Here is a 17,423-nt window from a genome sequence, read left to right as displayed (position 1 = left end):
GCCTCCACTGCAGAGAGAACTATTCACACACAATCCTGGTATGTTGCAGGTCTTGAATCTTGGCTTTACTCTATATTTGTGCATATGCAGAATGTGGCCCCATATATCAGAAGAACATTTTTCATCCTCTCTTCCAAGTGGAAGTATAACATTCTGACAGCCGTCAACGAAAGGAAAACATGTGATGTGATCAACACATATTTGGGGCCAGTGTTGGACTGACAAGGTCTTCAAGTATCAGTTTTCATGTCACAAGAAAATTCACACAAGTTTCATATATTTTTGTGCTGCTAGTAGGCACAAATGTGCTAAATAGGCAACAGTCAATAATTCTCCTCTGATTCCTTCATAACAACTTGGTGTTACTAGAGAACCATTTACCATTCATGCTTCTGGATGACAAGCCTGATTTTCCCAGTGCTGACATTTTGTTAGCAGCAAAAGTTATTTCTCCCCCTTGTAAAAGTGACAGCACAGTGCCACCAAGAGGGGACCAGATTTCATGCACTTCAATCTGCAGCTGCATTTGTAACTCAGCAGTTTGGTCCAATGCCAATAGAAAGATTAATTCTGGGGTTGCTCCAGTCTCTGTTGGAAGAAAACCTTACTTCTATCGACGTGCTCAGGGCTTTAGGAGTGTTTGATGTTAACCACACTTTGCAGGAACAGTTGATTCCAGCAATTTACACTTTATGATCCTGACTGTGCTATCACAACAGCATAAATCTGGCATAACTCTCATGAAGTCAAGCTGTGAAATTGGAGAGAGATCAGAATCAAAAGAGAATCAAAGTTAGATAAGGGAATTGTGGGGAAGCTGGACAGTCATTTCTTCCCCTTCCCAAAGAAGAGTTGAGCTTGTTCTGATGCAATTTGGATTCAGATTAATTTTCATTCTCTCCTTTGGCTAACACTTCAGAACAGGTTTTCAGGCTTCTGTTTTTGTGTCAGCAAATTGTGGCTAGAAATATGGTCACCTAGAGATACCTGACGGCATATGCAAAGGAAGTACTTAGAACTCCAGGCAAAATCATTTATTTACATGTCCAAATCATTGTAACAGCACCTAGAAGTACATGTTGGTGGTAAAACCTGGCTGAACATCTACACAGCACAGCCCTGTATGGATTGAAACACCCCTAGCAAACCCGAGCCTGCTCAGTTTGTAATTTGAGGCCTCATTGTGGTTTCCTCTCAGATATAATACTTAGGGTTAGGCTCCATGACAAATAGCAGGGTGAGCAGCTACAGCAGACAGACATGTCAAGTCTTGGTCATCCGGTGTGAGACTCACCATTGGCACGTCTCTCTCTCTCTCATGCATTCTACACTCATCTCTCTCATCTGGAGTAAATGCATAAAGATTCAAACGTTTTTACTCAGGCGCTGCAAGAGACAGCAAAACATCTAAGGCCTGGGGCCTGGAGGTTGGAAAGCTGCTTTCCAAGCTTCTGTATTGTGATAACCAAGATGACAGGCCCACAGGGAGAGAGGAAGCTACTTGTGGGTGTCTCTACTTCATGGCCAAAAAAATATGAGTTTGTCTCAAAGTTAGCAGGACTTGCTCAGAAGTTTGCAGATTCTGTCAAATACAGTTCAAACTTTAAACTCCACTGGATGAACTCATGTCCGGAGGGATCTCCAACCCTCCAGGTCTTTATTCCAACCAGCAGAGGTGTACCGGTAGTTCGGAATAGGAATCCTAGTCCGAACTACCTAGTTCGAGCCCCGTGTAGCCGCGCTGCACGGGGTTCGAACCAGCGGGGTTTTAAAAATGGCGGCTCCCCGCTTATGCAAATGAAGCCCGGGAAATTCAAATCCTGGGCTTCATTTGCAAGTGCGGTATGCCTACATTACCCTCCTAGTTCGAACTAGGAGGGTAGTGTAGACATACCCTAAGTGTTTCATATGCAATATTAAGCAGGGTACGTTTTAAAACAACCTATTAAATTCTGGCTGTATTAAAAACCTGGATTATTGGATGTCGTCAAGGAACCAAGATGAGAGTTCCTATCTCAAGCAATGACTTACCCAGCGACCTGGAAAGTGTCACTCTTTGGGGCTCAGGGGAGCAGGTAGGATTTTATTGTGTTCTTCATCTCCAGCTCTCAGTGGCAGAGTTGGCCCTCAACACCTCTACCCAGGCCGCAAGAGTGAGCTGGCCATTCTGACATGATCCTCAATGCACTAAGAAGGTTGGCATCGAGCAACCATTAGCAACACAGAAGCCTCTCTCAGCCTGCACCATACCAGAGCCCTTGGCCAAAGTCGGTCGTCATCCAATCAGATTTATTTACAGCTACAAACCTATTGTCCCAGCACAACCTGTCAAGACTCTCTTCTGCAGGAAGAACTAATGTTCCTCTATTCCTCACCAATTCTTTTCTGAGACCTCCCCATTTCTGCTAACTATCGCCACATCAAGAAGTTGCAGCCTTCTGGCTGAGGGAACTTTTGTCTACTCTGTTCTGATTCTGATTCACTGTGATCTTTATGCCCTGCTGCTGCAAGCTTCCCTCCTCACTTGTCACTGACTTTCTGAGGCCCCAGCTGCTGCTGTCTGGTTAGGTGGACTACAGCCGAGGGCCAGCCACTCGACATTCCTTGCTGTTTAGGCAATATTGGCTTGAACGGCAGAGCGGGAAGCTGCTTCAAGCGAGGACGAAAGCCAGAGAGCTGAGCTAGGGTTGCCAGATGGTTTCAACAAAAATACCGGACACACTTGACATTACATCACAATCTACATTACATCTTATTTAGAAAATACCAGACATTTATATTTTCTCATTCATATTTTCTCAATTTGTTTCCTGAACAGAAAGCTCAAATACTGGACTGTCCGGTTCAAAACCGGACACCTGGCAACCCTACACTGACCTGGGAGGGGTCTACTTGGCGCCACGCTGGTTTGTCCCAGGCCTACAATGTGACAGAAACTGCATGTGGAAGTGGAGAGGCCGTACCTGGGGGGACTTCAGTGGGAGAGGGGCTCAGAACTCATGAACCCCAGGATGCAAAACTACCCAGAGTTGCAGCGGGAAGGAGGTTGAGGAGCCATGTTTTTTCCTTTGCTGGGAAGTCCCACACAGCACCAAAGCTCAGCCCTATATCATGTTGTTGTTGCTCCTAGCCACGTGGCTGCATGATTATGTCAGAGTTGGGGGATGCCAGAGAGGCCCAAAGGGTCCAAGCTGCCGGAGGGAATGCTGGGGGTGATGCCCACAGGTCCCTCTGTGTTCAGGGAGAAGGGATGTCGGGATGTTAGGTTTATGGCGAGGGGTCTCCCCTCTCTGTGCAGTGCGGTCTAGATGCTAGACGAGCAGTGTCTCCCCCACTGAGTGGGGTCTCTCTTGCTGTTGGGATGGGCCACCTGGAGCAGGTTCTGAAGATAGACCAGGGTCCCTCACTAACCCACACCCTCCCCAGCCCCAGAGCTCTCATTGTACCATACTCTCTTTGTCTTTATCTTTTGGTTTGGTTCCTACTGCAATGACCCCAGTTAGTACGTGGCTTCCATTGAACTGACAGCCTACATCCACCAGAGGGCAGCACAGTCTACTGGCCATAATAGCGCTGGGAGGTAGGCATTTGTGGCATCTAATCCTGGTTCTAAACTTCGCTGCCTCCGTTTCCCTGTCTGTAAGACAGGGATAGCAATACCTGCCCCTCCACAATTCGGACTAGGTTGCAGAGCACTTTGGATGCACCAACTCAGTGTAACCCAGCAGACTGAGAAAGGGAAAGTGAAGTCTGCTCTACAGCCTTAGCTGAGGGCCAGTTGGCTCATGCAGCAGAACAGGGGCGGGGAATCTTTTTTGGGTCAGGGGCCACAGACCCACAGAAAAATCAGTCGGGGATCGCAAACCCATGAGAAACAAAACTAAAAACAACAAAAAGTCTTCATTGCCCTGGCCCCCCTGACTGAGAAGAAGAAAGACACCCCCTACATTCTCCTCACACACCAGAGTAGTGTGATTCTGTGTGCTCCAGCCCTACAGGGAGATGGTAGAGGGGCTAGAGCATCAACTTGAGCTCCTGATGTTGGGGGAGGAACCCCAAGCCTCAAGGCCTGGATCCAGGCAAGCCGGGGGCTGCATCTGGCCCCTGGTTCTCTACCCTTGTGATAGAGGCATGTGGATTTAGCTCCTAAGGCCCCAGGTTCAATCCCACTTGCCAATGACCAAGGTTCGTCAGCTCCACATAAGCATTAAGTGACATTTTTTTTGCTGGCTGAGAGTTAAGGCCCATAGTTAGCTCAGAGAATGTAGTTTCCCTTCTTAAACTCAAACTATTACCACCACCATTCATGCTAGTACTGGCAGGGGGCAGCTAGCGTGACTCCGCTTCCTGGCTTCTACAGACACTCTGCTGCTGTGGGAGACATACGAAAAAGTCTCGAATGAAAAAGCAAAGGTCCAGCCAAGCTGCTGTTCCCACACCAAACAGAACCCCTGCTCACTGCTGTGTTGGTCTGCATGCTGGACTGGGCTAGAGCACACTGACCGCGTGTCCTTCCTTCTTCTTCTCTGTCTCTGGAGCTGGCTGGAAATCGTCCAGCTCTTCTTTGTCCATCTGGAGTTCTACCTTGTTCCTCTTAGCCATGATCTGATTGATCTCCATGAAGGTTTTGCCCTTGGTTTCAGGGACAATGAAGAAGATGTAAATGGCGGTGGCCAGGCAGATGGCAGAGAAGACAAGGAAGCAATAGGCTCCAAGCCCTTTCTGGAGGAATAAAAACCAGAGGAGGAGGAGTCAGGGAACATGTCAAGGGATGCAGGTTATGATAAGTTGTGGGCTTTATGCGGCTGTTCACATGTCACACGGCTTGGGAGCACAAAACTCTGCAGTAACTGTACAAAAGGCAGCAGTATAGACCCTTATTTACTTTAATTGTAACCATGTGCAAGGTTCTGGCTTCACATCCATGGGGCCTGATGGCTATGAACAGGCACAGTCTGGGTTGCAGACCTGATTCTTATGTGTTGCGTCTTGGGTTGTTCATTCACACCCGTGCAAAGCAAGCAGCAAGCACCCCCTGTTCTGAGGGGTTTTACACCAGCTTTGCACAAGTGTGAAAGACAAGATCAGGCAGGAGAGGTCAAGCACCATCATGGCACAAGCTGCCCACACAGTAATGCCAATACATGTCCATGCTGAGTGAGGGGGATCCCTTCTCCTTGGAGCATCTGCATCTCCAAAGCCCATTTTGAGCCCAATTCAACGCTCACTGAAATCAGTGGGAGTGTGTTAGGTTCAATAAGCACCAGACCAGGCTGTCAGTCCTTCTGTCTGGCTAAGTATTTACATCACACTCAACCTTTATGTATCACTCCCTTGAGCACCTTAAAATGCTCAAGAAATCGCTCCCCTCTTTTACTTGAGTCTGCCAGCAAGTGGGGCAGGAGGTGAGCTGAGAATTTCTCTCTCCATTTTTCACACCCCTGCCAAGAGATTGGCAACTACCCCCAGTTCTGAGGGGGTAGCAGTTGTCAGATCTCACTCGCTTGGGGTAGTCAGATCTCACCACTGAGGTGAAAGACTATAAATGCCTTTAATTCCCTGTGATACATCTACTGTGTCCCTACCAGGGAGTCCACTAGAAGAGTTTGAGTTTTTTTTAAACTTTCAATGTCTCTGAATTCAGCACTCGGCTAGGGCTCAAAGAGGAACCAAGATACACTGGGGGGCTGGATCCTCAGCAGACAATGAAGTCACTAAAGCAATGCTGATTTACACCAGAGGAGGGTCTGGCCCTTTACAGTTAATTCTCCACACATGCCTTCTGGGACTAACTGGGAACTTTAGCCCTTTTTCATTTTTCAAATTTCAGTGTTCCCCTTTAAAACTGTCACCCTACAGGCAGGAAGGGGCTTCTAGCCTTGAGTGACAAACCCTTAAGTGACTCTGGAGATTGCTCCCCACCAATATTCCCTTTTATTTTTTCCACCCATGTGAAGAATGCATTTTCTTATGTGCACGGAGGCATGTGTGAATGTGCACCACCAGTAGAAACATCCGCTGCCAGCTGTGGGCGCTCTGCTAATCAAATGGGCAGCATTTGAATCCCTACTGAGTAGCCGCCCAGTGTACAGGGAACACTGCTCCCCACTCACCTGCATGTAGCTGAAGACAAGCCCCACCGTGAAGTTGGAGAGCCAATGCACAGATCCACCCACCATGAAGGCTGCAGGCCGGGATGACTGAAGGAACATTTCAGTGATCATCACGGAGGGGATTGGACCTTGAAGAAAAGGAAGAGTTTGAACACTTCTGCAGCCATTTCTGTTGACCAAATCCTTAGAAGGGACTACACTGAATGGACAATAGGAGGCAATGGTTTCTAAAGGTACGTCAACACAGCAGGGCAAAAGTCGAATTAAGATACACAACTTCAGCTACATCAACTGCGTACCTGAAGTCGAAATAGCTGAATTCAGTTTTTGGAGCTGTCTACACTGCAGGAAGGCAAAGGAAGAACACTCCTCCTCCGACTTCCCTTACTCCTAGTGAAATGAGGGTTACAGGAGTTGGAGTAAGAAGCCCTCCAGCTCGACATTATTTTGAAATAATGGTTTGCTGTATCGACGCGCTTTGTTATTTCCAAATAACGTCAGTTATTCCGAAGTAACGCTGCTGTGTAGACTTACTCTAAGGAACTAGTGTTTACAAGTACCTGGATAAACTAACCACAGGATGAAATGATAAAAAGCAGAAAGCAGAGAGGTGTAGCTAGCCTTTGTCACTGTTATCCCTCCTGCCTTTTCCTTTCCCCAGGTGGAATTCCTCAAGTCTCCCACTGCTAGACTGGGCCTGCATTAGCCTACCCAGCAGGTCTGACAGGATTCTCTGTGATCCCTGTTACCCAGTGATCAGATGGGCTTCTTAAACCAAACTGTTTTTTGTTCTCACAGTGAGTACAAGAAGGAAGATCAAAAAGATTTTAAAACGGCGGTGGGGAACCTATAGCCTGGGGCCCAGATCCAGTCCCCGGCTTGCCTGGATCTGGCCCCTGAAGCAAGGCTCCACCCTCCCAGTATCGGGGAGCTGTGCTCAAACCCTGTTGCCCACCTTCTGCCCAGACCACACACGTGACTCCTGTACCCTACCAGATCCACCAACTCCCAATCCACTCCTGCACCCTTCTTCCTGCCCACACCCCACACCCCAAGCCTGCTTCCCAGCAGTGCCCTCCCACACCCTGAACTCCTCATTGTTGGCCCCACCCCAGAACATAGGGGGGCCCACAAAATCTATTAGCATGGGCCCCCCAGGCTCTGGTGTGTGAGAGGAATGTGAGGTTTTCCTGTGGGTCAGCGGTTCCTGATCCACAAAAGGTTCCCCGCTCCTTTTTAAAACAACAAAGAGACTGCCCTTGTGTCTATCTTCCCTAAGGGCCCCACTTCTCCTCCGATAACCCAGGCAGGCCTGACTTCTTCCCATACGCCACGTGCCTGTGCCAATCTGGTTTCTCAAACAGGTATCGCACCACAACTGCCCTGCTTCCCCCTGGAGAAAGTCCTGCTGTATGTAGCTGGGCTACCGCGTCCACACTGCTGTATTTGGCAGTGCTCTAGCATATCAACACCAGAAGCCACGGGGCTGAGTGGGCAGCAGAGCGGGCGCACCCTCAAAGTGAGGATCTCTGATGGGGCAAAATGGCTTCCTTGAGGGCAGGCGGCTGGTGGAACAGTCGCTGCTGTCTGTCTCTGCTAAAGAAACTGAGCAGTGGTGACGTTCCTGGTGGGTCAGGGATGGGCAAAGCTCCCTGATGGGCAATCTAAGAACCTCACTGCCACCCATAGCTGGCAGAGAAAGGCACAGGGGGCCTCTGTGAGGGGGCTCTCAAACCTGTGGCATTTGAGTGTTCATGTGACATGGCAGCATCATTCAGGTTTGGCCCAGTGGCTGACAACCCCACTCACTCAGATTTGGCCTGGCCACCCCCCTGTCCTGTCAGAAGGAAGGCTGGGCTAGTCCAGAGTGGCCCTGTGACTTTGCATGCTAGGCCAGAATCCCCAGAGCAGGGAGTCGGGCCCAGGAGCTACTGCTGCATGGTGAGCGTGGGTCAGGCTAGTTCTACAACCCCTGATCCCCCCCACAGTCCCACAGCCTAAGTTTCCAGGAAGAGGGTTGGCCTCCATTTTGGATTTTGCCCCACATCTCCCCCTCTGTGCAGTTCTGAAAAACCCATTCATGTAGCTAGTTACATCAGGGTCAAAAGGAAATGGGGAGAGGGAGGTGGGATCATTCCTTGGCTGGGAGTTTACAGCCTAGGCAGAGCGCAATTAGGGAAGATGAGATCTCACCAACACACCCCTACCGGAAACTGCCACTCTGCAAGGAGAGCCTCCCGTGTCCAGCTGGCATTCCCCAGCCAGTCTGACCATTCTTGTAGGAGGGGTAAGCGGGGGGAGAGGATGGCAGTTTCCACTCGCCAGTGAAATCCCTGCAGGAGCTTTGACTGAGAGTCCGCTGCAGCAGTGTTAGGAAGGCTCCTTCAGCAAACCAACACAAAGCCCCTCTGCAGCAACCAGGCAAGGCAAGTGTAAGGAGTTACACACCCTGGACAATGTCTCCACGATCATGTCACACACTGCTGTCTCACACTTCTTGGCTAGGCTTCCCAGATGGTTTAACCAAAAATACCGACCCCCCCCCCCAAAAAAAATCAGGGAAAAAAATTCTCTTGAGGAAAAAAAAAGGACCCCGACAGCAGTTATTAAATAAAACAAAAAACCAGTATGGCCCCTTTAAGAAGAGGCTTTTTTGCCGGCAGCCATCTTGTTTTTCTGCTCCAGCCACAACACAGCTCTCCTGGGGAACCAGGTAAGCGGGGCGGGGAGGGGAAAGGGGCCTGGCATGGTCCAAGGGGGTGGGGGGAGCAGCTGGCTGCTGAATGTGTCCGTAGGGTTGCCAGGTGTTTGGTATTTTCGCCTCCTGGCAGGGGAAAAAAAAAATCAGAAACTACCGGACATTTTAGGTGTTCGGTATTTTCTGAATTTTTTTACCGGACAGGAGGTGAAAATACCGGACTGTCTGGGTCAATACTGGACACCTGGCAACCCTATTCTTGGCACAGCCTGGGCAGAATTCGGTTGATTGGGGATAGCTGGGCCCTTTCCTCCCCTCCCCCCCCCCCCGTTGGCCCACTTGTAGCATATAAATGCAAGATAACAGCATTCAGAGTAAACCAGTGCGATTCACCCTCAAGGAAGGGTTTGCTCCAAAACGTACTGGGGCATGTCTCAGACACCAGCAAGACTGTGTCTGTGCAGATCTTGAAAATATAAGATCACAACTCTCTCTTACCAATATACTTACACACTCCACAGAGATCCTCCATTAGCTGTCATAAGAAGGGGCCTGCATGCCTGGGGCAGAAAACCCTATTCCCTGGCCCATGCATGCAGCCTAGCTGGCAAACAACAGGCCTGTATCATTACAGCTAGGTCACTCAGCCAACACACTAGGGCTGTGTCTAGACTACATGCCTCTGTCGGCAGAGGCATGTAGATTAAGGTTGTAGGCAAAGGCAAATGAAGCTGCGATTTAAATGATCGCGGCTTCATTTACATTTACATGGCTGCCGCGCTGAGCCGACAAACAGCTGATCAGCTGTTTGTCGGCTCGCCGCTAGTCTGGACGTTCCCCCTGTCGACATCAAAGCCCTTTGTCGGCAGCCCCGTTATTCCTCGTGGAATGAGGTTTACCGGGGCTGCCGACAAAGGGCTTTGATGTCGACAGGGGGAACATCCAGACTAGCGGCGAGCCGACAAACAGCTGATCAGCTGTTTGTCGGCTCAGCGCGGCAGCCATGTAAATGTAAATGAAGCCGCGATCATTTAAATCGCGGCTTCGTTTACCTTTGCTGAACAAACAAATCTACATGCCTCTGCCGACAGAGGCATGTAGTGTAGACGTACCCTAGCTGATCTCTATATCAGCTTAAGTTGCTGTTTAAGGCGTAATGTCTTTGTTATACTGCCCTGACGCAGGGCATCCGAGCGGCCTGGCACACCTACTCGCTCCAATGGCGTGTCCGATGACATAGGCGACGACGCAGACTATGCTGAGGTATTTCATCCACCAGACAGTGAACTGAGGGAAATTAAGGCATCGAATTACAGTCGGTTCTCTCCTAACATGGCCCACAAAGTCAAGGTGCTGTTTGCAAGGAGACCTTGGGAAGCTGTAAGCCCCAGGGGGCTGCTTTGTGTCTGGCTGAGATCGTGATGGAGTCGGGCCAGGCAGCATCACTACCTGAGTGACGCTTACATCAAGCGGGAGCCTCCCTTCCTATGAGCAGGCCCACGGGGCTCTACCAGAGTTGCACAGGGTCAGACGTGCTAGGGGGAGGGAGGGAGAAGCAACCCAATTCAGCTCTGAGTGCACTCGCTGCTCACCCAACCATGTAGTTAATGGAAGTGCTGCTCTTTTTCTGCCAGGTCGCAGCTTCCTGCTAGGGTTTGTGGAGAGTGGACAAGGTGGTGCAGGGAGGCCTGGCATCTTTTCCCTGCTGCTTTGGGAATAGTCACCCTGCCCACATGCCCTAGAAGGTCACACAGATTAGCAGACACACTCCATTACCTAAGCCATGAGGGCTCGTACCTGGAGATTGAGGGCCACTGTTAACACAGCACAGGCTACGCAGCAGATGCCAAAGCCAGCGAGAAGCAGAAGCTTCCTCCCCAGGGACTCGATGATTAAAACCTGAGGGACAGGACACGAGGGTAAGGAACAGGGCACCGAGGGAACCCAGACACCTTGTCCTCAGAGGAGAAAGAGGAAAAGTGGCTGTCAGCTCCTGGGGGAGGAGGGAGAGTGTTCTTAATACATTTAAAACCTGGCCAGCTCTTAATACATTTAAAAGGCAGAGCCACTGCAGGGTTAGCTCCTGGGGCCAGGAGTTAACCCTGCTGTGGCTCCCCAGCATATCAACTAATCAACTAGTTAATGGATTCCATCGACCAGTTGATTAAACTAAATTTAACATCCCTAGTTGGAAGTCGACAGCAGGGGATAATTGTCCAGCAAATTCTAGAGGATGGGTCAAACCCCTCCCCTCAAAACCAAACCACCCTATAGAGACATTTGTATTTTGTAGATTCCATGAGGTGGTTCTATGAGGTAAATTTCAGAATCACCAGTGAAGTGCAGATTGGAAATCAATTAGAACTTGCGAAAGCTGAGGACTTGTACACCCGCCCCCAGCCCAAAAGGCTTAGTGCTCTTGTAGGGAAGTGAGCAGTCCCTTCCCTGACTGTCTAATCCAGACCAGGATTTAGGGAGACATTGTGCAGAGACACTGGATGGGGCAAGCTGTGCATGTCAGTCCAAGACAAGATGTGCCCAAGTCCAGAAGCCTCAAGGAGGATCCCAGTCAAGTCCTGACTCTCCTCTCTTACAAGGGGCACTTCAGGTTTATACTGTGCTCTTCATCCACAGATGTTGCAGCACTTTACAGGGGTGGATAAGCATCGTTAACCAAGTTTCACAGATAGGGAAACTGAGGCAAAGAGCACTTGCAGGATCTGCTCAAAGCCACACAGCGAGCCTGTTGCAGAACTGGGAATAGAACCCCAGGCTCCTGGCCCCAGGCTCTGCTCACTGCACCAAGAAAAAAAAAGTCCCCTTTTTTGTTATGGCTGCCTGTGCAGCCCCAGAACCCAATCACCTGTCTGAGTTGAAGAGACTTTTTTCCACGTTAGCCCAGAATGTCATGGGCAATCTGTGATTCATGGACATATGGGCAGGGCTGTTGCCCTGGACCATATCCACAATCTCCTCAGAGTTACCATAATACCCATCCATTGCAGCAACACAGCAGACACAAGGACTTAAAGGGGGAGTTCGAGAAAGTGGCAATGAAACACCTGGGAAGGAAGCTAAGTGGATAATAAGTAAATCCCATTATTTCTTCAAGAACCTTCCCATTGCATGCACTGACATAACCCACTATTGCACAGCATGAGTTTAAGGAAACAATTTTCCCCTGTTTATTATGATTTCAGCACCAGGGGACTTTTTCTCTCAATGTGAGAGGGTCCGTTGTGTTAATTGCAATGGTATAAATGGGCCCAGAAAATTCAAGGTGGGCAGTGAGGATTAGAACCTGGAGGTCAGGGGGGAAAAACTTACCGCTACACATGTCATGACCACATTGACTGCACCTATCCCCACGGTGACATACTGCACATCATTTAAGTTCACACCTGCTGGCTCGAAAATGTTGTTTGTATAGTAGAAGACCTGCAATCAAACCATACCTGCGGTTATACGTGGCCATTCACAGAGTCAGGCACCTCCAGGTTGTTAAACCAGCCAGGCACAAATCCAAACTCTGAACCCTCCCCCCAAAACTTTGGAACAGCCCACGTGTGGCCCCAGCTGTGGGGACTAGTTCCTTGCTCCATAAATCTCCAAACCTGAAACCCTTGGGCAGAACCCACCTAAACAATCGGACCCTGATCCAAATTTCACGGCAAGGGACCAATCTTGTTTTCCAAGAGTAGGGTTTGGTGCCCATCTGGAATGGGTTCTAGTGCCTGTGCCAGCCATTCCTGCCTGAGAAGCCAGGTACATTCCTAGCCCGCCCACTGGTCTTTCTGGGTGGCATCTCACCTACCGCATTAATTCCAGAAAGCTGCTGGCCCATCATCATAATAATGATGGAGATGAGCTGCCACCTCAGGGCCTGGAAGGTGCAGAGGTTGAAGACGGACAGGCGACCTTCCAGCTTCTCCGACTGGTCTTCCTGGCGCATCTCTTCGATCTCGTCATCCACGTCATCCCAGCCTCTCAGCCTCCTCAGAGCTGGATGGGAGGAGGGAAGGGGAAGTTGGGTTTCCCCATAAACTCAGTTAAGGGGAGGAGGCTGGAGTTATGGAAACCAAAGGGGGACTTGAGCTACCCCAGGAACAAGAGGTCAGTCTTGGCCACTTCTGCTCTCTGGAAAAGGGAGAGCGACCAGCAACAGTCACAGGACTGGAGGGAGGGTCTTGAGGAGGGTCCTTGGAGCATATGAGCCAACAAAGGAACAATGAGAAGGTGGCCAGAGTTCCCCTCGCTAACAGTTTGACCAGGCCTGGGTCTCCAAGGAGAGCGCCAAACCATCTTGCAAACAGAGTTCAGGGACTTTGAGTTCTAGTGATTAGCATAAGGCACTGGGAGCCAGGATTCCTGGATTCTACCCCCGGCTCTACCACTGACTAGCCTCTTTCTATTTCAGCCCCATCCCATTAAACTGGGTTGAAAAGTATCTGCTGCCAGGGAAACATAAATGAACTACTGTTTGCCAAGTGCTTTGAAAGCCTCAGATGTGCTATAAAAGGGTAGGACTGCGAGCTTAATGCATCCCAACCTGACCTTACCCACAGCATATTCCTATAATCACAGACTCATAGAAGTGTAGGACTGGATGGAACCTCAAGAGAGCTTCTAATCCAGCTCTCTGCTCTTGGGGCAGGACTAAGTCCTAACTAGACCATCCCTGACAGGTGTTTGTCAAAACTGCTCTTAAAACTCTCCAGTGACAAAGATTCCACAATCACTGTCCCCTCTGTTTTTGTTCTGTGCACCAAGGCATGTTTGGAAGTGCACCAACAACAGAAACACATTCTGCTGGCTGTGAGTGGCTGTGCTTTTCAGCTTGATGGCACCTGAATCTCTTGTGGGTGGCCACCCAAGTGCTCATCTTACAGGGAACACTGTCCACAACCTTCCTAGGCAATTTATTCTAGTGCTTAACTACCTAATTTCTAACCAAACCTCCATAACTGCAATTTAATCCTATTGCTTCTTGTCCTATCCTAAGAGGTTAATGAGAACAGTTTTTCTTCCTTTTCTTTACAACAATCCTTGATGTACTTGAAAACTTATGTCTCCTCACAAACTTCTCTTCTCCAGATCAAACAAACCAAGTTTTGTCAATCTCCCTCAGAAGCCATGTTTTTTGGCCCTTTTATCATTTTAGTTCATAGAATACTAGGACTAGAAGGGACCTCGAGAGGTCATTGAGTCCAGTCCCCTGCCCTCATGTCAGGACCAAATACTGTCTAGACCATCCCTGATAGACATTTATCTAACCTACTCTTAAATATCTCCACAGATGGAGATTCCACAACCTCCCTGGGTAATTTATTCCAGTGTTTGATTACCCTGACAGTTAGGAACTTTTTCCTAATGTCCAACCTAAACTTCCCTTGCTGCAGTTTAAGCCCCTTGCTTCTTGTTCTATCCTCAGAGGTCAAGATGAACAAGTTTTCTCCCTCCTCCTTATGACACCCTTTTAGATACCTGAAAACTGCAATCATGTCTCCCCTCAATCTTCTCTTTTCTAAACTAAACAAACCCAATTTTTTCAGCCTTCCTTCATAGGTCATGTTCTCTAGACCTTTAATCATTCTTGTTGCTCTTCTCTGGACTATCTCTAAATTATCCTCATATTTTCTAGAACTGGACACAGTACTCCAGTTGAGGCCTAATCAGTGCAGAGTACTGCAGAATAACTATTTTTCGTGTTTTCTTTACACCACTCCTGCTAGTCCATCCCAGAATGTTTGCTATTTTTTTTTGTAACAGTGTCACATGATTGTCTCTTATTTAGCTTGTGATCAGTTAGGACCCCAGATCCCTTTCTGCATTACTCCTTCCTAAACAGTCACTTCTCACTGTCCGGCTATGTCTACACTGGCATGATTTTCCGGAAATGCTTAAAACGGAACAGTTTTCCGTTATAAGTATTTCCAGAAAAAGCGTGTCTACATTGGCAGGATGCTTTTCTGGAAAAGCACTTTTTCCGGAAAAGCGTCCGTGCCAATGTAGACGCGCTTTTCCACAAAAAAGCCCCAATCGTCATTTTCGCGATCGGGGCTTTTTTGCGGAAAAGAAATCTGTGCTGTCTACATTGGCCCTTTCCCGGAATAGTTTTTCGGAAAAGGACTTTTGCCCGAACGGGAACAGCATAGTTTTTCTGGAAAAGCACCGATGATTTTACATTAGATCGTCAGTGCTATTCCGGAAATTCAAGGGGCCAGTGTAGACAGCTGGCAAGTTATTCCGGAAAAGCGGCTGATTTTCCGGAATAAGTGGCCAGTGTAGACACAGCCTCCATGTGCACAATGGGTTGTGCCTTCCAAAGTGAAGAACTTGACAGACATTCGTCCTTATTGAATTTTATCCTGTTTACCTCAGATCATTTCTCCAGATCACTATGAATTTTAATCCAAACACTTGCATTGCAACTCCTCCCAGCTTAGTATTGTTCACAAACTTTATAAAAGCCTCCTCTCTGTGTCATTATTTAAATCATTGATAAAAATATTGAACAGAGCTGCAGCCATTCCTGATGGCTCGATGTGCCCTTTCAGCTTGACTTTGAACCTCTGATTGTGAGACAACCTCTGGGAATGATTTTCCAGCCAGTTATGCATGCACCTTAGAGCAGCGTTTCTCAACCTTTTTTTTATAAAGGACCCCTTTTTCACACACAAAATTATAAGTACCCCCAGTACCTACAATTTTCAGACACACAAAAAAATGTTCTACCATTGCAATTTAAACAAGTTAATCGTAGCCGGGCGGGTGAGGAAACTTTTAGGTGTAAAAAGTACAAAAATAATCAAGCGCTTTAAAACATAAAACAAAAGTTCCGTTTTCTCCAAATTTCAGTTGTGTTGACGTACCCCCCAGACTTCTCTCAAGTACCCCTAAGGGTACTCGTAGGTACTCGTAGGTAGGTTGAGAAACACGGCCCTAGAACAGTTCTATACAGGTAGTAGTTCCCTAGTTTGTTTATGAATGGAGACCTCATTTCAAATCCATGCCACCCAGCCCTTCGCCTTGCCCTAGTTCTCCTGCTAGCACTGCTAAGCGGATGCGGCTGTACCTTGTCTGGCTTGTTCCTCATTGCCCTTCTGTATCAGCAGGTACCTGGGACTTTCAGGGAAAAAGGGCAACAGGAGGAGTTCCACCACTGCAGGGATCCCAGTTAGCCCTAGTAACACTGGCCAGCCTGCAACAGAGAAACAGATCCCCAGGTTCCCCATGAGAGCGTTCATCCACGCAGGAGCAGTCAGAGACCTCATCCTCAGCGCGGGGCTTTACCTTCAATGGTTCCAAGGATTTTAGTAAGCCCCAGGACCTGAGCTGCAAGGATGCCTATGGTGATGAAGAGCTGGGGCACCACCCCGGTCGCACCTCTCAGGTTTTTGGGGGACATCTCTCCCAGGTACATGGGAACAACGTTGGAGGACAGGCCTAGGTGAAGAGAGAGAGGTTAGTCCTGCTCTGGGATGCAGCCACTTGAGGGACTTGACTAAGGTATTTTGGCAGAAGATGACAAATGGCCTCCTGTAGGACACAAGGGCTGATCAGCACATGAGACTGGAGCTTGCTGTCTGCTGCTGCCTCACAGGTTCCCAGCTAGCCCAGAGTAGCTGAAAGCATATTGCCATCTGATGATCCTGCTGGCCTGTGTGATGAAAGCCAATGGTATTTTTTTCTCTCCATTGGAGCTTAGAATAAAAGAGTCGGCAGCATTAGCTTCATTCCTACTGTGAAGGTGTCCAGGGTACAAAGCCCATCACCTTGGCTGACATCTTTATTGGGCTGGTGTTCTAAGGCTGGATGCGTGTGCTGCTCCTTCCCACACTGTATACGCTGCATGGATAAACAAGCCTTTCGCTCTCCATAACTTAGTGCCATCAATGGGTGTTGGCTAACACACAGAGAAATGGATGGAGGCTCTCTCTATACCAGGGCTAGTCTGGGGACCTGGTTATAGCACAAGTTAGCATCCTAGGACTAATCAGGATTCTGACTGCCCAAGGTTTCAACCCCATTACAGGGGCACAGTTAGGTCTAGTCTATGGAGCCTTCATTTGCAAATTTGACACCTTTAATCAAGGTTTAAACAAAGACCTGAACTGGATGGGCCACTGCATTCAACACTTTAATGACATCAAAAGCTAAGTATTGGGCACGTACTCCCACTCAATTAGCCTCATTTAGCACGGACACTCTAAATGACAAGATCCCCCCCCTTTTCTTTCCTTCCCCTCTTTTTCTGCTATTTATTTGTGGCTCTGGACCCCTTGCTCTGCTCATGTGAAGAAGTGGGCTGTGCCCACAAAAGACCATGATCCATCTACATTTTTTGCTAGTCTCTAAGGTGCTGCAGGACCATTCGTTGTTGTTTAAGTTTTTACACAGGTTGGAGTCACTTTTAATGTAAATTCTCCATCTTCATTGTGAAATGGGAATTAATGTGGCCTTATACCCAGACTTTCCTGTTTACTTTATAGGACATGCAAGTCCCCTAGTAAACTTTGGGTGGAGTTTAGGTGTCATTGGACTAGAGAGTCAGTGAATTGATCCTAATCAGATCTGGAGGCTCATTACTTACATAATGCTGCCAGCATATG

At 48.5% G+C, this 17,423-nt stretch overlaps 1 protein-coding gene across 2 annotated transcripts in view; it reads right to left on the bottom strand.

The window, feature by feature from the left end:
• Nucleotides 1–2,728: 2,728 nt before the first annotated feature.
• The window catches only part of LOC102462193 (solute carrier family 2, facilitated glucose transporter member 5), a 52,544-nt gene continuing 37,849 nt past the window's right edge, over nucleotides 2,729–17,423 (bottom strand). For both annotated transcript variants that reach the window (XM_075906627.1, XM_006127095.4), the window contains 8 exons: nucleotides 16,105–16,257; nucleotides 15,887–16,012; nucleotides 12,626–12,813; nucleotides 12,139–12,249; nucleotides 10,609–10,710; nucleotides 10,023–10,098; nucleotides 6,114–6,241; nucleotides 2,729–4,722 (listed from right to left, as the gene is read on the bottom strand). In XM_075906627.1, coding sequence (XP_075762742.1) covers nucleotides 4,489–4,722; nucleotides 6,114–6,241; nucleotides 10,023–10,098; nucleotides 10,609–10,710; nucleotides 12,139–12,249; nucleotides 12,626–12,813; nucleotides 15,887–16,012; nucleotides 16,105–16,257 — 1,118 coding nt within the window. In that variant the 3' untranslated portion in view covers nucleotides 2,729–4,488. The remainder of the gene's footprint in view (nucleotides 4,723–6,113; nucleotides 6,242–10,022; nucleotides 10,099–10,608; nucleotides 10,711–12,138; nucleotides 12,250–12,625; nucleotides 12,814–15,886; nucleotides 16,013–16,104; nucleotides 16,258–17,423) is intronic.

This window comes from Pelodiscus sinensis, chromosome 23, assembly GCF_049634645.1.
Source record: "Pelodiscus sinensis isolate JC-2024 chromosome 23, ASM4963464v1, whole genome shotgun sequence".
Taxonomy (NCBI): Eukaryota; Metazoa; Chordata; order Testudines; family Trionychidae; genus Pelodiscus; species Pelodiscus sinensis.
This window is presented reverse-complemented; position numbering and strand designations above follow the sequence as displayed.